The following is a 21,772-nucleotide window of genomic DNA, read 5'->3' as shown; positions in this document are numbered from 1 at the left end:
TGCATGGGCAGTGAGATTGGAGGTGTGGGCACAGCCAGTGGAAGACAGAATAAAACGTTTCCATGCATGAACAGAAGCAGTTCTTCATACTTCTTTTGAACTAAGCCTCTGTAAGCCAGTATAAATGTTCTTATATTACATGGCAAGGGATGAAACTGAAGGCATGTCCAGACCTTTGCCTGAACATGTGGATGTTCAAAGTGTGGACTTGAAACAGGGGTGCACATTTCCTTGTATGCATCTCGCATACACCTTAGTCCTTGACCTTCTCCATATTATACAGTCTGCAGGGGGCTTCTAAGTCACTTTCACTTCAATGCACATCCTAGCGGTATGGAGGAATCTTCCTGTAATCAAGTACATAGAAGTAGAAGCTCCTTGCAATCCTTCCCAGCACAACATATGGGAGGGGGGATGATATAAGGGAGTTAGGAAAAGTATATATTTATAGCTGTTATGAAACAATTACTTTAGATGGGCAGTGGGATTCTGTGCTTACATAGTTCTGTGTAAGAAGACTACTTGTTCTGAAAGTCATGTTCCTTAATTAAATACTGTAGATATTTATGCTTTAACTGTGTTCTGGTCTGGGTGGATTCTCAGGGAAATATATCTTTTTCCCATGTGCCTGGTACACAGATGAACCTGAGCAATGATATAAAGAGAGAGTCCTACAGCTCTCTCTGTTCAAGTCAGTAGGTGATAGCAGCAGGTATTTTAAGGGAAGCCAGTTGCACTCAGGTCTTATGTGCATGCTTCCCTAAGGAAATCTAGTTGGCCACTGTGAGAACAGGATGTGGACTAGTTGGGTCATTAGCTTGATCCAGCAAGCTATTATTATGTTCAGAGGAAGATGGCTTCACCTGTCATTGGCTCTGGCTCTCTCTATAATCTCTCTGCTCTTGGTCACTCTGCCTTCTGCCCAATGAGCAACGCCCACCACTGGGAGAAGAGGAGATGGACGGACAGCCAGCCAGGAGCTTCAGGACCTGATGAGGGTCTGGTTGGCAGTCAGGAAGGGATGGAGCTTCCAGACAGAGCTACTTCAAAGCTGAAGCAACAGCTTTCTTCAAAGCTCCAGTCTTCCCCACCTGAGGAAATGGGCAAAGAGCAACAAGGAACCTGTCTACCTCTGGCTATGACCCCATTCACTACTGGCTTCAATCACACTTGCCACTGGCATGCAACCCCCAAATGGTTACCCCCAAATAGAAAAAAGGGGTTCTGCATAGCTATATTATGCTTCAAAATAGACCTCAGGTGGGATTCACCCAACTCTGTCAGCGGAAGCCCTGTGCAAGGTATTCCACTTGTGCATTGGAACTTTCTCCCTCTCTCCTACCCCTGAACCTCCACTCCAAAGTTGGCTGTTTGTGTATACCAGCAACATTTGCTGGAACACTGTCTGCCAATTAGCTACTGAGCTAAATTCAAGATGCTGCTTTTGATGTATGCAACCCTATACAGCGTGAGATTAGGATACCTGAAAGATCACCTCTCCCTTTATTTAGCCAACTGATCACTGCACTTTGCAGGTGAAAGCCTCCTGCAGATACCATCCTATCAGGAGGTCCATTGGGCACAATATAGGAATTGGGTCTTTAAAGTTGTGGCATCTGCCCTTTGGAGTCCCCTTCCCTTAAATATTAGTCAGGTGCCATCTCTGGTGTCTTTTCAGAGTCTGTGAAGTTCTCTGTCTCCCAAAAAAACTGTTTAAAATGAGCTCTTTCCCAGTCTGCATCTGTAATGGATTTTTTTAAAAAAAATTAAAAATGTATTTTAATTCTTTTGCTGTTTGGGGGCCCTGAGCATCTTTGAGAGGAAGGACAAGATACAAATTTAATAATAAACAGAACAGGTAGCAGCCAAATAAGTAACAATTAAAGATATGCTGCAGTCCTTGATACAAAGAAAGTACACCTGAAAAGACACACCCCTGTTGCACAGGTGTAACTAGACAATACAGAACGGTGGAGTTCACATTTTGAACATCTAACCCTAAGTATTTTCAAAGGCCAATTATCTTTTAGGTTCTGCAGGCAGGAGTTTAATTGTCCAGAATATTTTTTTCAATGAGGCTCTGTGTGCTGCAATTCCAATCAAAAGCTGATGCAAAACGTACTATGGGAAACGCCACAGGGAACCTTAATCTGAATTGCATGATCCTTTAATGTGCCCTGTGCTTTTTAAAAAAAAAAAATCTATCCAGAAGTTGTGTTAATGAACTGCTGATGACTGGCTTATTCACAAGATTTTGCAGATCCATGCAGAAGTGTTGCCGTGCCAACAGATGGAGCCAAGGTTCAAAAGAATAAGACAATATAGCAGGGAATTCTGGGGGCTGGGGGGGCAGAGAAGGGAAAACACACAAGGCTTTTCTCCAAAAAGGGGAAAGAGTTCCTGCCCACTTGAAAAGGAATCCGTGTGACTTTTGTGCAGAGAGAGAGAGGAAGGACATGATTCAACTGTCACATGCCTCCTCTTTGAACAAGAGTCGCCCTACAAAATGACTAGACACCAAACCACCACAAGCCCACTTATCCCAAAGGGATGCCAGCTTCTCATAACAGGAACCTAAAGGCTATAGACGATATAGCTCTACAAAGCCTTTCAGTCCCATTTTTGTCAGTTTCACTCCAGTATAGTCAGCTACAGCTTCATATCTTTATTGGCTGGATATAAATACAGCCCTTCTTGTGAAGCCTGCAAAATAACTGTTGCACTTTTGGTTACCTCTCAGTACCAGGTTTTGGAATATCCCTTCATCCAGCACTGTCTCAAACCAATTGTCAACCAACACCTAACCAAAGAGTTGGAGGTGGGGATAACATGCATGCGTCAGCACCCAAAAATAAGTAAAAAAGAGTTGGGTGTGTTGCTGTAGCTGTATGATAACAACAAAATAAATGGTATGGTTTCCTTCAATGGTATGGCTTCTCTTCTGATGACATGAATCTCTTAGAATACTCCAAGCTTTCTGTTATTTTGAGGGGGGGTGTCATTTTGTATGTTCCAGTCATAAATGAAGTGGCAAAATGGGGGGCCACTAGGGGGCGCATTGGAAGATGGCTGACAATAACATCTCTCCGACCCACACGAGGTAATTTTGAGGCTATGATGGGAGTAATTAGCCTCCCTACCCCCCCCCAGGATGGTGGGGGGGACTGCCCTTGCCTGCTGTGCCCTATGCCACCCCCGAATTTGTGGGGATGGGGGCACTAGGCACAAAGCCCTCCTGTGGGATTCCGGCACTCCTGGACACTGTCCCTGATCCGCGCCACTACCTGCAAGAACTTCAAAAGAAACAATTTGGATGAAGGAATGCACATATCTCAAGGAAGGAGGGGGAGGAAAGACTGCTAACAGAAGAGATCTCTGATAAAACAAGACAAGAATAAAACATGAGAAGATACGCCAAGATACGGTATGGCAAATGACTTATGGGGGAGGGGGAAAAACTTTCCTTTCTTTCCTTATGTGATTAAACAAGAATCCCCTCCCCTCACGAGTCAGAATTGTCGTTTTAAGGACTTAAGCTGTGGATTTAAGGCTGTGTGGAGATAAACTTTCGAACCAAAGCATGTTTTAAGAAGAGCGTGGAATGTATAAGAGCTTTGGAATGACGCAGTTAAAAATGCCGTCGCCATGTTGGGAAGTTCTGTCGGAGGACTTAAGTCTGAGAGGAGAAATAGAGAAATAGAGCTGTTTTTATATTGTGGGTGAAACTCTTCAGTGGGACTTAAGAATGGCAGTTCTGTGAAAACACTGATGTGTTAGACTTGGAAGGATTTAACAATGCTTTTGGATGGCATGCATATCTGTGGTACGACAAGGTTAAGATTCACAAGAACTTCAAGAACCATATTGTAAGGAAAGCAGTTTTTAATGTCTGGACAAAATATAAAGACTTATTAGAAAATAAGACCCCAAGGTGGCTATCACCTATGGAAGCTAAAGCTGTGAAAAGACCCAATATGGAGGTCAAATGGCCGAAATACTGGGAAATACTAGAAAGAGATGGAGACAATTGGAGATTGCAGAGTTTGGAGAAACTAAAAGATAAAGTGTGAGATTGGTTACATTACGCTCAGATTAAAGAGGCTTTTAAATTGGATAAAAAGTTAGGATTCCAGGTGGAAAAATCGAAACTGGAAACAGAACTGTTAGAACCTAAGACTAAGGTACTTTCAAGAATGTATAACTTGTTGCTGAGGTGGAATACACAGGACGAAATGGTTAAATCAGCTATGATAAAGTGGGCACAGGACATTGGGTATAATATCATGTTTGCTGACTGGGAAAAGTTATGGACCACCGGTATGAAGTTTACGGCATGTAATGCCTTGAAAGAAAACATTATGAAAATGTTATATAGGTGGTACATGACCCCAGTCAAGCTAGCAAAAATATATCACCTGTCAGACAATAAGTGTTGGAAATGTAAGGAAACTGAAGGAACGTTCTTTCACCTCTGGTGGACTTGCCCCAGGGTTAAGGCCTTCTGGGAAATGATATATAATGAGCTGAAAAAGGTATTTAAGTATACCTTCCCTAAGAAACCAGAGGCCTTCCTTTTGGGCATTGTTGGCCAGAGGGTGTTAAAGAATGATCGAACATTTTTTATGTATGCAACAACAGCAGCAAGGATACTTGTCGCTAAATATTGGAAAACTCAAGATTTGCCCACGCTGGAAGAATGGCAGATGCAACTGATGGACTACATGGAGTTAGCAGAAATGACTGGCAGAATCCGGGACCTGGGAGAGGAAGCAGTGGAAGAGGATTGGAAGAAATTCAAGGACTACCTACAAAAACACTGTACATTTTACGAGTGTTAAGAAGGATGAGGGATTTGAAAATAACAGGGCACCATAAAGTTTGGTGAAAAGATTATGAGAATGAGTGAAGTCTATGAGAAAAATAAATTTTGAATAAATATTATGGTAAAACTAGATATTTAAGACCTAGATAAAAATATTCAAAGTTAGGGACAAAATATTGGAAATGTGTACAATAAGAATGGAAATAAGGTGATAAATTGCTGGTTAAAGTTTTATAAATTTGGAAAGTAGGAGCGAGAGACGTGAGGAAGTCCAAAAATGAAGAAAAGTTGGTTATTACACGATGCTAAATTTTATGTTTGTTTTTCTTTTTTGTTTGTTTTTTGCTTATGCTGTTTTTCTCTCTTTATTGTATTAAAAAAAACTCTTAATAATTTTTTTTTAAAAAAAAATAAGAATGGCAGTTCTGTAATTAATGATGGAAAGAGTGCTGTTATCTATGAAGGTGATGATATATGGAAACCATCTAGATTTGAGGATTGGAAGAACGGAAAATTCACACAGGATTATTATTGGTGTTTATCGGCTTAAGGAGACTATCAGAAGAGATCATAAAGAAAAAAGAGAAAATATATAAACAAGATGTGATGTGGAAACAGCAAGATAAGACTGGATAGAATTATGAACTCTGTTTGGACTGATTTGGATTGATTTGGACATTAACGCAGTAGCAAGAAGATGATCAGAATCCCCCTTCGGATCTTGAAATATGGGTCCCCCCAACAAAATTTAAAATTCGGCTTTGTAATTCGGAATTTATGTGATGTGATTTAATTTGATTTGATTGGCTGGTTAATAAATTTTTTTAAAAAAAGGAAGTGGCAAAATGTTCCAGTATTCTGGCAAGCAACTCATGTATTTCTCTGTATTCCCACAGCGCAATCAGCTTCATGTCATCCGCAACACAGAGTGGACATGGTTGTAGTACCAAGTAGGGCCTCTTTCTGCATTGGAGTTCTGAAAAAAGATTGAGAAGGCAACGCAAAGCATCTGGCTTGTGGGGTGAGGGAAACCCTAGGCTAGCCTCAATACATCCACTAGGAGAAGCAGTCGTTCCAGAATCCCGTTCAAAAAGGGAAAGCCCCAGGGATATCCTAAAATAGCTATAGCCACTGGTTAAGAAAGCAGCTGGACACTTATACAATGAATGGATGACCAGTCAAATCTGTGCGTAGATTTCCCTTGCTCACTCAGAATAATTCATGCCTCAGAATCTTTCCATTTTCCAATCCTTAAAATCCTACTTGAAAAGATTCCACCGGCTGTGGCCAAGGCCACAGATTTGTAGTAGAGATATACAGTGGAGGTTGATCCAGTGTTTCAAATGGACACTTGCCCCATCAACCTCAGTCTGCCCTCAGCCAGCCTTCACCTACCTGCCTTTTTACATACAGCAAGTCCAGGGGGTGGCACTGCCTGTGTTGGCTTCCTCCTCCGGAGTCTTGGTGTTGCCAAGTAGAACGCAGCAGGCAGAGCGCAAAACTAAATTAGTTGGCTCTGCCTGTCATTGGCTGTGGAGTGAGCTTCACCTACTGCCATTGGGTACCAGCCATGCTTAACACGCAGAAGGCATCAAGATATGAAACCCTGTGATCTCCATGTAAAAGGATCTCTGACAGCTGGGCTGGGAAAGACAGCTTCTTTTGAGATTGGGCTGTCTGTCAGAATATGCAGTTCTGGATTGCATGGATCTGGTTTTGTAAACCCAGCTGCATGTGTTCGGATTCAACTTAGCTTAAGGAAAATACTGACATACTCGTATTTATCTGATTTTAATGCTAGCCTTCTTGGAGGCACCTTTGGTGCTATCCAAAGAGGAAGAGGCAAGAGCTGGGATATTTATGTCACTGAATGTGAAGGAAGTCACACCAACCATAGAGGAGGAGTAAATTGCATTACATTCCTAAATGTTATGCAGGAGTAACACAACACAGAATAAACATAACAGTATGCTTAGGACTTTTGACATCTAATATAACTCTTGTGTTGGAAATTCAGAGAAAAGTTGCTGTGCCGATATGCTTGGCCATGTCCTGGGCCATGAGAGTCAGTTTTGCTGAAGGTTCATAAAAGTACAGTGGTGCCTCGCAAGACGAAATTAATTCGTTCCGCGAGTTTTTTCGTCTTGCTATTTTTTCGTCTTGCGAAGCACGGACTTTGGAAAAGCTTCAAAAATCACCAAAGTCTTCAAAAACCTCAAAAAAGGCTACCACACCACGTGCTATGAGTTGCTCCTCGAAGTGAATGCACGGTTTTAAGAAAAAGGAAACAAACTTGCAAGACAAAGGAAACAAACTTGCAAGACGTTTTCGTCTTGCGAAGCAAGCCCATAGGGAAATCCGTCTTGCGAAGCGGCTCAAAAAATGAAATACTCTTTCGTTTTGCGAGTTTTTCGTCTTTCGAGGCATTCGTCTTGCGAGGTACCACTGTAATACATTTCTTTTCCAACTTTGAATATATATATATATATATATATGAAAAGAAAATCCCTGCAGCACAATAGAACACATGCCCACGCAGGTTTCCAGATAAGCTGAAGGCATGTCCTCCTTTGACAAATGAACATCCAGGCTGCGAGGTCTAATGACCAATGATATAAATGGCTTGAGCAATGCTTTCCTTCTGTCACCAGCCAATATTGCCTTACAGGTTGCAATTAACTTGGGTGCTGGGGAGGCAATAATTAGGGTCTTGTTATTGGACACAAATGAGCCTATTTATCAGCATTAGAGCCGAAGCGATCCACTTGCCATTGTAGAGCAATTTTGTAAATGAAATCCTTAAAGTCTGATATGCCTTGTGAGCCTATTGGCACTCGCTCACCAAAGTCGATGCTTCATGTTGAGCTCAACCTGACCATTAAGCGGACCTGTCCAACGCCTTCAGAATAACTCGCTTGCAGATTTAACGTCGCTTGACACTGAAGAGTCAAGGTCCAAACAGGAACATTTCAACACATAATGAAGTGGAAGGGTATGTGTACAAACAGGGTATCCTGCCTTTCTGATATACCGTATATGATACATTTTGTGCAATATGCATTTTATCATAGCTGGAACCCACTCAGAATGGTATGCATGGGATTGTCCTCTGTGGGAGGCAATATGCTTCTGAATACCAATAGCTGGGAATCACAGGTGGGGAGTGCTGAGCTCAGGTTCTACTTGTGGACTTCCTGTGAACATCTGATTGGAAACAGTGAGAACAGAGTGCTGTACTAGATGGTCCTTTGTCCTGATTCAAGAGGTTTTTCTTATGTTCCTATCTGTACAATAACGCAGTTAGATAATGATTTGCCCAAGGCTCTTTAGCAAACTTTAAGGTTGTATCACTAAAATGTGTGCACATTCATGGTAAAAGAACATAAACACACCATGGCCAGGATCCAAAGGGTTTGGGTTTTTTTTAACATCAACGTCCCTTCTCATTGTAACGCAGAAACCTCCAAAAGCTGGGCATGATGTGGCATGATGCAGGATGGCACACGTGGAGGAGATTTCTGTTCTTGCTTGGCATTCTTTGGCTCCCAGCCCATATATAAAACTGGAAATACTTCCTTAAGACAGGTGTGACGCTCACTGTTCTCTCACCTACTACTGAGGAATATGAGAACCAGCATGGTGTCAAAGGGTTCTTGTGGCCCGCTGGGTATGATAAGTTGGACCACCCTGCTCTATATGCCAAACATGTTTTCATGGTCCTACCTAGTAAGCAACAGTTTGGCTTGCCATGACATGTGAACCAAGCCTGTGCATGACAGAGGTTTTGATAAATATTTCATTTATGAAAGGAACTCTGCATTTCTTCTTCTTCTTCTGGAAGTGTTGGCACATCTAACAATGTGAAGAATGGTGCCAAGGTAGTCATCATGCCTTAGTGGTATTTGGCTGGGTATCAGAGAGCCAGGGTTGGTGTAATGGTTAGAGTGTCAGACTTGAATCCCCAATCGGCGGTTAATGCTGACTGAGTGACTTTGGGCCTGCGACTGCCTCTCAGCCTAAACTACCTCACAGAGTTGTTGTGATTAATTGAGAAGAGGGAGAAACATGTATGTAACCTTGAGCTCCTTAGAGAAGAGGTGAGATATAAATGCAGTAAACAAGCAAGAACGTTAGGAGGTACATGCACACATACAAATTGACTTCAGGTTCCAAAATTAAAGCCTCTGCTAGACCCAGGGCTCCATTGCCATTATAAGAGAACAAGAGAGATGTTCATGGTGAGTTCAGTACCTCTTTTTCCAGGAAAAACAGTACTGACTAGAGCTTTCTGGAAGACATTGTCAAACAGGATAGTGGCACCCACGGCTTTCCCCCCCTAAAAAAATCAGTGCTCAAAGTTATTGAGCTTTTTTAAGGAAAGATCACCCTTCTCTTATGCTGCCGCCCTCCGATGCACCACACAGATTGTCATGCTATTGCGTAGCCACAAGCACCATGGAGCCATGCCACAACACTACAGGGATGTCGGAACGCAGCGAAGAGGTGACAGAACTCAGTTCCAGTGAGTTCTGACTGAAAAAAAGCCCTTGTGGCACCCATATCAGATGAAGGACAAAAATGGCATTTCAGAAGTGAAAAGATGCCACTCAAAAAGGCTGCTCAAGCATGTCAGGTCTACGAATGTCCCTGAATCAAGTCATACCTGGGAGACAACAGAGGACAGAGAGAACAATATACATTTAAATCAAGGTGATGTCATGTTCTCACTTCCTGAGGAGTAAATTGAGTTCCAATACTATCCATTTTAATTCCCTTCCCCTATTTACCACATATGAAGCCAGATGAGAGGTAATTGCTGATAAACCACTTAAAATAGATGGCTGCCTTTGAATTAACTAAATTTTGTTTTAAGCAGATATCTGCTGCTTAATTGGCTTGCAGCAGATAATGCCATTGGGTTCATAGGAATGTAAAACCTGCCCTGCTGCATCAGACTGAAGACCCATGCATTTATTTGTTTAATGCACTGCTCTGTCACTTTACATTTTACAAAATCTCAGAACAATAGCACAACAGCCAAAGGAACTGGCCATCTGTTAAAGCAAAGTTAATGGCCAGAAAATGCCTATGCAGTAAAGAAAAGTATGCATTAAGCCAAAAAGACAATATAATTAGTGCATGCTTCAGAAGGGAGATCATTCTATGTGGTGGGTGCCACCACCATGAAAGCCCTCCTCCGCATAGCTGCAAGATGAATCTCTGAAGCCATTGCTCAGTGGGCAGGTCCAGTTCATTATTCCGTACTCAGTGTGACCGACCAAATGTCTATAGGAAGCCCACAAGCAGGATATGCAAGCAATAGCCCTCTCCCATTTATGAATCTCAGCAAATTGGCTACGATACTGGAAGCAAAGTAGCAGCCACACACAAAAATAAGGAGAACATTCTCCAAAACAAAAAAAAAGACAGGTGCAATTGTCTGTGCCACTTTTTGAGAGGCTGCAAGAATCCAACACACACAAGCTGAATAGAGTAGTTTATTTTTATTTTTTTAAAGTATCCCATCCAGGCTGTTTGCCTCCCCTAATCTCTCCTGGCAATTTTACCCTAATCAGCATTCGGGTGCTGATTTTTAAGGTTACTTGCTGATCTAAAGGAAACGAACACCTCTCTCTAAGAGCACCACTGTCTCCCCCCTGCCTGTGAGCAGTAGTGGCAGTGATAAGGACAGAGGCTTCAGCCATCTCAAAAGAGACAGAATCACAAAGAGCTCCTCTGATCACTTCTGGCATCTGGTCTTCCCCTCATTAGCACATTAAAGCTGCTCTGTCCATTCTATCAGAGCTACTCTGTCCATTCTCCAGAGTTGTCTATGGAGCCATTTATGCTTCTGCTCTTTGGAAACCTCCCCAGTTCAAGAGGCACTAACTAACCCCTTTCCCAAAGCCCAAGTTACAAACGGGGGGGGGGGGGGGGTAATATCTTATGCATACAACAGGTACCCAGAAAGTACAGATCTCCCAAATCTGTGGCATACATATATTCCCAGGGGAAGACTTGCCAATTTATGCCTCATGAGAAAACGTCTCTCCTCCTTTCACCCCAATTCTATTTGTGAGATTTTTCACAAGTTAAGAATGCAGCTCATTACATAGGCTTTTCCATTATTAATTTACTGTACTGTGGAAGAAAAGTTCATTTCTGAATATGCTAAATTAAGTGCATGCCAGGTATATAGGAAGAGGGAGGGGAGGAAAAAGCCTCCAAGTTTAAATGCATTGAAGTCTGTGACCCAAACTGCAGGTGCATTTTAAAGATCACTCGGGAATCTTCCTTCATATCAGCACCACTCTGAAATGATTCTTCTGCTTTTCCCTACACTTTAATATGTTACCTCAACCCACTCCAACAAGTGTGGGAAAATATACTCTCCCATTTCCCTATCTCATCCTGTCCTGTGACTAGACTTCCATTTGAAAGAAGACACCTGTCAATCCATATAGTCCAGACATCCCCAAACCTGGTGCCCTCAGGATGTTTTAAACTGCAACCCACATCATTTATAATCACTGGCTTGGGAGTTGGAGTTCAACATCTGGGGAGCATTCAATTGGAAACAACAACAGCCATGTTCTATCTCGAGCACCATGGCTCTAAATACCAGTTGCCTGGAATTGCAGGTGGGCAGAGGGCTGCTGTGCACACGTCCAGTTTACGTGCTTCTCACAGGCATCTGTTGGGCTGCTGTAAGAGCAGGCTCATCTTATGACCTTCTCTGGCATCCTGTTCCCCACAGTGGCAAGAAGACAACTGCATGAACTTGCTGCCCAGAAAACAATTGCAGAGGCTGGCTGGCTCAGTTGGTAGAGCATGAGACTCAATCTCAGGGTTCTGGGCCCCACCTTGGGCAAAAAGCATTACAGGGCGTTGGACTAGAGGACCCTCATGGTCCCTTCCAGCTCTACAGTTCTATGATTCTGTGATACTTTCCTTCCATTCCCCCAACAACTGATATTCAGAGGAATACTCCTTAAGAAATTGGAGATTCCAATTCACCATCACAACTAAACCTAGGAAGAGAAGGGAGCTGCTCCCTGGAAGCAGACACTATAGTTCAGCATTTGCTTCTCCTTGTTCCTTTAAAAAACAACAACCAGGATGTCTGCATCATTGATTCAATCACCAATTGTTTTCTCGGCAGCTTCAATACATCCAACTTATAGCGCCTTCATTAAATTTGGAGAGCTATTCCCTCCAGGGGTGCCGACTTGGGTCCCAGTCTGCGGGTGCCCAGCAGCGCATGTGCAATGTGACGTCATGGCGTCAGGTTCTACATGTGTGCACTGCTGCTCTCTATTGCCACTTCCTGCTTGGAGCTTGCCTGGGAAATGATAGGAAAGGGAGAAAAGTCACAAGGGAACTCTGGAGCTGCATGGAGATCACTGGCCAAAGGCCAGGCTGCCTCCCGAGAAACCCTCTGTGCTCCTGCCACCGCCATCCACCTCAGCAAACATCGCAGGCTTATATTGCCTGCACAATCACATTCTCCCAACCTGCATTTTCCAACAAACTGGTATTCAGAGGCATCCTACCACGAATGGTGAAAGTAGCTGGGAATGTCTGACATATCAGGGAGTGGAGGCTTGTAAGATAGGGCAGGGCCTAATGGTGCCTGGAAAGCACAGAGGAGAGTACTTGGCCAGTCAAGGCATGAGCCTAACTAAGCCTGGTACCCCAGGGGTGGAGCCTAGTGGGCATCAGGTCAGGAAGAGCAAATATGTATTTCTTTAGGAATATTTTAAGCCTGTCTCTTCACCACCACTAAACAATCCCAGGGTTGGGAGGGGTAGAACAAAATAAATAAAAACAAGCACATTTTCACAAAAATAGCATAAAAACAAGGGAAGGGAAGCAGCAATGATAAAACAGCTAAGCATAGAACAGCTTGACTCTTTGATGCTGGTCCTTCACCCTGAGAAGGAAACTAGAGCAAGAGTCAGATGCTCAGCTGGGAATATACCCCACTAAACATTGAGTAAACCCCAAAACTTTAAATAAAGACCTGATAACAGAGATTGCCATGCCCACATATATCCTGGCATACATGAGGCATCATCAAGGACATATTCCAGGCAATCAAAAGCCCTCAAAGAGGGCACAAAGCAAAGCTGGTGAGAGGTGTGGCCTAGGGAGAGGGGGAGTGGCCTAGGGAGAGTCCTGAGTTCCTAACAGAAAGGCCTGGAGGACCAGAGTTGGCACCCAGGCCTGAGGTTTCCCACCCCTGTGGGAAACCATGGTTAACAGTTTATTGTTGATATGCAGATGGCTCCTGCTTTGCTTATGACTTAGTATGAGCAGAAATGGCAAACCACAATCCCTGGCTTAGCTCTATGTCAGAATTGGGAGTCGTGGTTTGTTTCACTCAATTAATCAGGCATCATATCATGGTTTGTTTAAGGAGAAACAAACCATGATCCCTGTTCAGACATAAAGCTAAGCCAGGAGTCGTGTCTCATTGTTCCAGTTTGCACTATGGTTGCCAACTACAACTACTGAGGTCACAATCACTGAACCATCACTTAGTCATATTAACTCTGTATGGATTAATATTTTAACTACAAACATAACCTTTGATGACACTGTTTTTCTTCCCAAAGGTGAAGCGGGGGGGGGGGGGAGGAGTAATGCAGTGAAAAAGAACCTTCGGATTCATACTTTTTACACTGCCCTTATGTTAAGAGAAATTAAATAGCTCTTTGTTTCTCTTTATACAAAATCCCACAGGATAGTTCTTTTGTTCTGCACAAGAAAGCTCAAGTGTTCAAGGTTATGAGAATTCATTCTGTAAGACTTGCAAAGTCAAATACATTGGATCTTCAGGTTTATTTTAATTAATAGCAGAAATGCCATAATTTGCCTCTTTAATCATGCAACTCAGATGAACTTGCTGGTTTCGGGTGGCAGAATATTTCTCAAAATATTTTATTTACTGTATATCATCATCATCTTGTATTTGGCCTGACTTCAAAGTGGTTTTCCTCTACATTTTTAAACTAAGCTGCGTAGAGTAAGCCCATAACTTATGCACATTTAACTTGTGTTCATTCAACTTTACGTGCATGGTAAATTTTTTTTTTTAAATTAAATTAAAAGGGGGCAGAAAGAGGGCAGGATTCTGGAGGAAATAACTTAGGCAATTCCACCCGCCACTGAACCCAGTGTGTTTTGACTATGCACAATTTTGGCTTTAGGTGCAATCCCTGTAGCACAACCCCCCACGTTAAGTTGTGGGCTTTCTGTATTTTGGTAGTTTCAATTAGAAAATTGTAGGACCCTAAAACAGATGACTTCTTGTTTTGAAGTCATATTTCCAATACCTTGGAGAAATACTACATTTTGAAAAGCAGCTAACAAATTAAAAACAACTTATGGGAGAATTTGGAGAAGTTTCATGTGTAGAAGACTCACAGTATATTTTCTTCTATAAGCCCGTTTACAGAGCATCCTGCCCTCCCTTGTGCAAGGAGGAGAGAAGAGGGTTGAAGTTAGTGGAAGTGTCCCTTCTGCTCAACTATCTTGGCTAGGATAGTCTCCAGCGATTGTTGATGACCTCTCTCATCTTTCCACCAAACATGGGGCAGCTACGAGGCCAACTAGCAGGAGCCAGCAGAAAGCCCCAAAATGGAGCATTCTGAGGGTAGAGAGGGACTAAAGTGGCTTAGAGCCAGTCTCACTGCCAACATGTGACTGCATTGGCCCCAATGTGGGTTCACTTGTTCCCCACCACCACCTTCCACCGTGGCCAACATGAGCAGCCCTGAGAGTGGATGCTGTGGTGACCCCATCACTCCTCAAAGCCCCACCGTCAGGAGGGAAGAGTTTAGAATGAGTCTTTTATTTATAAATTTATAAATTACTTGTTATTAAATTTGATTTAAAAATGATAGTTCTAACAAGGAAACAGAACTTTAGGAGCCAACAAATGGGTACATCGGTTGTTTGAAAGCAAGGCAGCAGATTCTACACACTCAAGCTTTAAGATATTAAAAGAGGACATGATTTCTCTGCCTTTGTCTCCAGCATCTCAGTGGCACTGACCCTAACATTTTGCTAAACAAACAAGAAGTAGGGGGGGGGGAGAGAGAGAGAGAGAGAGAGAGAGAGAGAGAGAGAGAATCATACACCCCCCCCATAAAAAGAGCAACCATCCCATTGTTTGGATGGGTCATTTTCTGGTTCACAATGAGAAATGATCCTAGGACAAGAGAGGACCATAGAACTCAATGAAGATATCCAAGATTTTAACATAGCCAGCACTGAGCACTGGTGTGTCCACCCAACCCACCTAAAATCCTAAAAACAGTGCAATGCAAACTAGACTTGCTCAGTGGGCACTGAGTCCTGAATGCCTATTGGAGGCGAGATATATGTTGGGGGTGGGGGAGTGGAATGGGGTGATGGAACCCTGAAACAGAACTGCATATGGAGGTTCAACTTAGTTGCCTTGTCCTGCACTGAACTGACTAAGGTTAAGAACATGCCAAGAGATGAGCATCCAGTTTCTTGTTTTGCACTTCTTTATAGATGCTGAAGTGCAGACTGCACTCTGAACCTGCTGTGGCCAAAGTCCATGCCTCCTTGGGAAGTCTCACAACACGCTCAAAAGCCAACAGTCATCATTGTCCTAAAAGTCCCCTCTGACTCGCTCCCCCCCCCCCACATCTTCACCAATTAGTGCACTTGCATTGTAGGTGGGTCCATGTTAAGGGATCATTTCTCTAGACATATTCTTTACTTCATACTGTCTCTCAACAGTGTTCTCTCTCTCTCAGCGTATGCTGTTATGAAACTTAAGAGAGGAATGATGGACTAGAAGCAGGAGGTATTTGTGCTTCTTGTTCTTCCTGACATTTCATAGCACCTAACACCACTCATGAGTTGATCCCCAAAAACAAATCTACAGAGAAAAAGAAGGGAAAGTGCCCTTCCTATATCCAACGCCATTTGGGGCTGAGATCCTGGACAGAATTCACCACAACACCTTCAGACAAGAGTTGCTATTTGCTTCACATCATAACATTAGAGTTGCTTCAAGGGTATCTGTTTCTATGACCAATTAAGTAAAAAACGTTTTCCATCTCCGACAGGCTTTCAGGATGTTCCTGGAGTGAGAAGAACTCATTAAAATGAAGGCAGTGACATTACTTGAGGACTGGCAGTGACATTGCTCTAGGAATTACAGAAAACATCATCAGGGTTGGTGCTTAAAATAATCAGCTCCAAATTCAGAAAAGCTTGAAAAATTAAAATGCACTCCCATATCTCACCACCTTTCATCTACAAGCAGTGCTTAATTAGGGATCTGTCTTGAAATAAATTCCATGGTTGAGATTTGGAATATGTCAAGCAATCACCAAGAAAAACATATACAAAAGCATCTCTGCCCACCCCTCCAAAAGGTTCATCTGCTGGGGACCCTTTGCATCCTCCTATCTCTACACCTTTTTGCTTCCACCTTCTTGCTTACCATCATTAGCCACAAGAGCCAAATCATGCATACAAATGGTAACCACCAGCCATATCTTAGGTGGCATTCAACTCAGTATTACTCAGAGTAGACACACTGAAATTAATTAGCATGCCTGAGTTAGGTCCACTCATTTTAATAGACTTACTCTGAGTCAGTGGTTTTCAACTAGTGTGGCGTGGCACCCTGGGGTTCCTTGAATGATGGTCAGGGGTGACGTGGGCAACACTGGCCTCTGTCCCTCTTTCCTTCCCTCCCTCCCTCCTCTGATGCCCTCTCGTGTCTCTGCCTCCCAAAGGCTTGCACAGCTGTTTGTTGCAGCAGCCCTGGCTACAAGCTCCCCAGGTGAATGGTGCCTCTGGGGCAGGCCAGGGGTTGCTTCCCAGGCACCTCTCTTTGGGGGAGGGGGGGCATCTCAGAGACCAGGGGCATTGGTGCGGCTGCAGGCAAGGGGTGACATAACTGGGATCCTGAGTGCAACAAGGGTGCTGCAGAAAGAATGTAGTTGGTTAAGGGAGCCGTGGACCCAAAAAGGTTGAAAACCTCTGCTCTGAGTATTAGCCTTACTCTGCCAACCTAGCAGTTACAAAGCATACCAGTGCAAGTAGATAAATAGGTACTGCTGTGGTGGGAAGGTAAATGGCATTCTGTGTGCTCTGGCTTCTGTCACGGTGTCCCGTTGCACCCCCAGCAGTTTAGTCATGCTGGCCACATGACCCAGAAAGCTGTCTGCAGACAAATGCCGGCTCCATCAACCTGAAAGCGGAGACGAGCGCTGCACCCCATAGTCAAATTCAACTGGACTTAACCGTCCTTTACCTTTACCTTACTCAGAGTAAAATTTAGTTGAATACTGTGTTCAAATCAGTGTTTTTCTTTTTTAAACCACTTCAAACTGAATATTTTATGTGGTTTGGAGATAAGCTGTGCCTAGTGACAATCACATACCCATTTCTGGCAGCGAGGCAAACTAAAGCTACTATAAACCATGAAGTGGATGAGGGAATTGGCACACGAGAGGGGAGGAGGAGGAGGACATCCCACACAAGGCTGCTGTATGCTCCCAATAGGCAAACCTTTAGGGGGGGGAGTGGGGGGTTTCAGTGAGAACATTTGCAAAGTGGAGAGACCAAGTGGAGATCGCAAACAAGCACATGCCTCAACCTTGTTCTACTGGCTACAACAGATGGCTTCTTTCAAGCCCAGGAAAGGTCTGTGTGGGTGTATGTGCAGCCACAGGTTCCATGCTGGTGACTCCTGGGCCAAAATGACAAACAGCACTAAGTTGCAGCTTCAGTTATATTTTATAAAAGTAAGTAAGCAAGCACTGATCAAGTTTGCATCTCTCTTCACAAATGGCTCAAACGCTCAACAGGCACACTTGCACCCTGGCCTGGGAGCACTAATACGTGGGTCCCTCTGTTTTTCAAGGGTGAGAGGCCCTGCACGTACTCTTTATGAGAGCAGCAAGGTTGCAGACCCATACAATAGCAAGAGGCACAGTGGGTCTTTCATGAGGAAACTCAGACGGAAGTCAATTTCTCACTCTACAGGAGCCTGGCTTGCCAACACATTTAGCAGAGTATACAAGTTAATCAGATCTGGAGAAAATAAAACTAGGGATTTACCATTTATATAGGAATACAGTTATGAAATAAATGGATTTTGAGTCATAGGCTTTTCTGGCAGACTCTTATTTATCCTTTTCAAATCTTTAAAAAAATAAATACAGAACACCTGTAAAGGCAATCCTGATTTCCCCTCGCCAACATTCCCCAGCCCTTGTGTGAAGAAGCCGTATCATCTTTACAATGGGAACTTTCCCTATCATCACCAGCAGGCAAGCTTGTGCTAATCCAAACCCACTGAAAATCCCAGGAGACTTTAGGCTTTGTTTGTTTGGGAATATTGCAAATGCAAACACACACACACAATACCTCCTCATGCGAATAAAGAATAGACTAATCTCAATTGCATTTCTAAATCCTCCCTACTTCATGCCCATCATTCAAGGAATCCACACTGGGTATGAACATTTCACTATTAAGATTTGAAACCGCATAGTATAAATGGTTTCTCCTTGCTGGTGAATTCCATAGAAAAAGGTGCAAACAAAAACCAGCCTCTTCCAGATCCGCAGAGCGAGAGCAGATGGAGAGAGTCCTGGGTCTATACAAAGCATTGTTTAAAATGGCCTTTCTTAGAGAGTTAACTGCACCATGACAGGGGTACCCAAACACCATCCTCCCCCAACCAAACCTCGTGGCAGAATTAAGACACTTTGGTCCTTTTGTGAAAGGGCTGCCTTTGCCTCCATCACTGCTCTCCTCCTCCTCCCACTACTCAAGGGTTGCTCTACTTGAGCATCAACTCCAACTCTGTGGTTTGCTGCCCTGTCTCCTGGATTGGGGCCGTGCCATCCCCTCCGTTCTGGCACTTTATGGAATGAATGTGCTCGCTTGAAAGAGAAAAGCAGGCAGTCACTGAGGGCAAGGGAGGGGGCAGCAGCAGTTTAGTTTTCAAAAGATGGCTTTTACACCTCTTCCCTTCCTTAACTCAGGTTAAGCGTGTGGGTGAGAAATGCCAAAGGAGAGCAGGTCAGCATTTTGCATCTCTCACACAGGCTGCAGTTCTCTCTCGTTTTGGGGCAACGCATCCTCTACCCACCATGTTAGTGTACCACCTGCTGCTGCCTCTACAAAGCATCCATTTTGCCCCCCAATCTCCATTAGCCCTAGGGAGGCTTTGAGAAGTCTCCCATGGCACTAGCCACTGCTCCATATATGGGAGCGAGCGGGATGCCCCTGCATTCCAAACCACCCAATCGAACAAAATGGATGGCCCTTTCTTTATACCCATAGAAACTCTAGGCAACCGAGCAAGACTTTTCTAGAGCGATCCCTATGAGGAGCGTCTGTTGGGGCTCTGGGTGCAACTCGGAGCCAGGACTTAAGAACCGTGGCTGGACCGCTCAGGTCAGAGAGATCCGCCTTCGACTTAAAAAAAAAGAGCCCGGCGGAGCATGTGCAGAGCGCCCTTCTTTTGTTCCGCCTGGCTCTCCAGCAATGGACCGGAAGAAGGGATCTTAAGCCGGCGGGTGTTGGCGTTTGCCTTTTCTCTCCCGCAGGAGACGCGGCTCCTGCAGCCTGGCTCTGCACTCTCCCCGCCAGGCGACTGGAGGAGGGGGGGGGGCGCGAGCGAGAGGCCGCGAAGGGCGGGGGCAGCAGCAGCAGCAGCAGCAGCTCACCTGTTAAACACTTTCCGGATCCTCTGGCGCACGCTGGAAGCCGAGGGGGCGGAGATGCTGCTTCTGCCGCCGCCGCCGCTGCCCTCGGGCGGCAGGTTCTCGATGGTGGCCACGACATGGTTGGGCTGCTGCTGCTCCGGAGAGATCATCGCGGCGGGGCTGGCGCTCAGAAGCGAGCAGCAGGGCGCATCGTGCGCCGCCCGGCCGCCCAGGCGAGAATCCCGCGGGAGATCCAGGAGCAGCAGCCGCGGGAGAGGCTGCGCGCCGGGCTTGAGCGCTGCTCCTCGGGGCTCCAGCTCCAGCCGCCGCCGCCGCCTCCTCAGTGCTGCTCAGCCATGAAGCGAGGGGCCGACTCCGACTCCTCCTCCGCAGGCAGCAGCAAGTGTCCGCCAGCAGCGGGGGGTGGCGGGGCGTCCGTCTGAGGCAGCCCGGAGAAGCGGCTGCCTCGTGTGGGTGGCTTCGCGGCTCCTCTTCTTTTGTCTCCCCTCAGCCCCGTCCGGCGCCTCTGCCTGCTCTCCTCACAGGTCAGGTGCAGCGCCTGCCGCGAGCTGGCCGCCCAGTCCGGCCGAGGGGCTGCCTGTGCGCGCGCGCGCGCGCTGAGCAACGCAGAAGTGCAGCAGCAGCAGCCAGGAGGAGAGAGGGAGAAAGAGCGAGGGAAGAAGCCAAGCAGCCCCACGCCTCCCTCCCCTCCTCGAATCGCGCCCACCAGAGGGAGCACGTGCTGGCAAGCCTCTCCTAGGCCGGCCGGCCGGCCGTCCATCCGCCCACCGACCCCTCCCCCGTGTCTGCTTCTCTCTCTTTCTCAATTGTCTGCCGGGAGTTGTAGTTTCTCCATCTTCCAGGTGTTTCCCTTCAGACGCCTGATTAGCTTCAGAACCACCCGGCCTTGGACAGCGGCAAGCACAACTCGGGCTGAGCAGACCCCACAGATCTGGCGCCAAAAATCAGGTGAAAGCTCATGTCTTGCTGCAGCACCTCACATACTTGGTTCTGAAAAGGTGGCGTGGCAGAGCAAGGTGGAACTTTCTGTCTGGCCTCAAGTGGCAAAAAATAATAATCCTGATCTCAGGATTGCAGAACAGTTCTGAGGGAAGACAAAGAACCACAGCCCAGGTGGGGCTCGCAAGCTTGAAGAGGAAGTGCCTGATTCTCCTCAGCTGGAGGCTCAGGGCAGGTGAGGGTCACATGCCTCATCAAGCCCAGAAGGTTTTAAAGTAAAGCTGTTCTGGCCAGGATGCTGTCTCTGGTTCGTGAGGAGACCCTCCTGCAGCCCAAAGATATCATATTTGGGGTGGGTCTTCTGAAGTGCGTTCCCGCACCTTTTGGTGAATAAAAAAGAAAGCACTACCTAGGACTTTTTGCATGCAAACCATGTGCTCTGCCACTGAGCTATGCCCCTTTCCCTATATACTGGGGGGGGGGGTTGGGGGGGTGCCCACTACCCCTTCCTACCCCTTGGTGTCCTCCCTGAAAGCAAGCCAATACAGAGCATGCATTGGTGGCAAATAATTTATAAATTCAAGAGGGCTGTGGGACACAGTGTTCCAGGAATGGGGAATGTGCGGTTGTTAGACTCTGATTCCCATCAGCTCCAGCCAACATGGCCAATGGTTAGTGATGATGGAAGATGTAGTCCAGCAACATCTTGGAGGGCCACAAATGGATATCCATGACTGGGCAAAGCAACGAGCTAATATGCAGGAGAGCCTTGTACTCAACATGCCAGCCATGTTGGTTACAACTGCATCCATGTTCCCACCCTGAACAGGAAAGTGTGAGTGAAAGACCCACTTTCCTAAATGTGCTACGGGCACACATGAAGGAAATCCAGGGCTTTCTGCTGTGGGTCCCCAAGTGTCTCTTTTCAGGCAGCTCCCCATCACACTTTAAATGTTTATTGTGGGAAGCACTGCAGACAGAATTCCTCCGTTTAACTGTGGAGCTACTCTTAGAATTGCAGTTTTCTCCAGTATTTCTTGGTATCTCTCTCTGTGCATATAAAGGTAAAGTGTGAGGGAAAGAAGTAAAATGTTCCTGGAGGCAAGGTAGACATCAAATAGCATGCCCAGCATATGCTTGTTTTATGTTTTTATTGTGCCTCTCTTCTAACAAGTTCAAGAAAGCAAACAGGGTTTCTCCATAACATTTTGTCCTTACAACAGTCCTGTGAGGTAGGCTAGGCTGAGAGATAATGACTGTCTCAAACTCCTCCAGT

The 21,772-nt window shown here is 45.2% G+C and overlaps 1 protein-coding gene across 1 annotated transcript in view; it reads right to left on the bottom strand.

The window, feature by feature from the left end:
- Window positions 1–20,282, bottom strand: part of SLC35F1 (solute carrier family 35 member F1) — a 202,676-nt gene extending 182,394 nt beyond the window's left edge. Inside the window, exon 1 of the mRNA XM_081856223.1 lies at window positions 19,558–20,282. Within this exon, the coding sequence (XP_081712349.1) occupies window positions 19,558–19,706 (149 nt within the window). The 5' untranslated portion in view covers window positions 19,707–20,282. The remainder of the gene's footprint in view (window positions 1–19,557) is intronic.
- Window positions 20,283–21,772: the final 1,490 nt, after the last annotated feature.

Source organism: Podarcis erhardii, assembly GCF_964252035.2.
Source record: "Podarcis erhardii genome assembly, chromosome: 3".
Lineage (NCBI taxonomy): Eukaryota > Metazoa > Chordata > Lepidosauria > Squamata > Lacertidae > Podarcis > Podarcis erhardii.
This window is presented reverse-complemented; position numbering and strand designations above follow the sequence as displayed.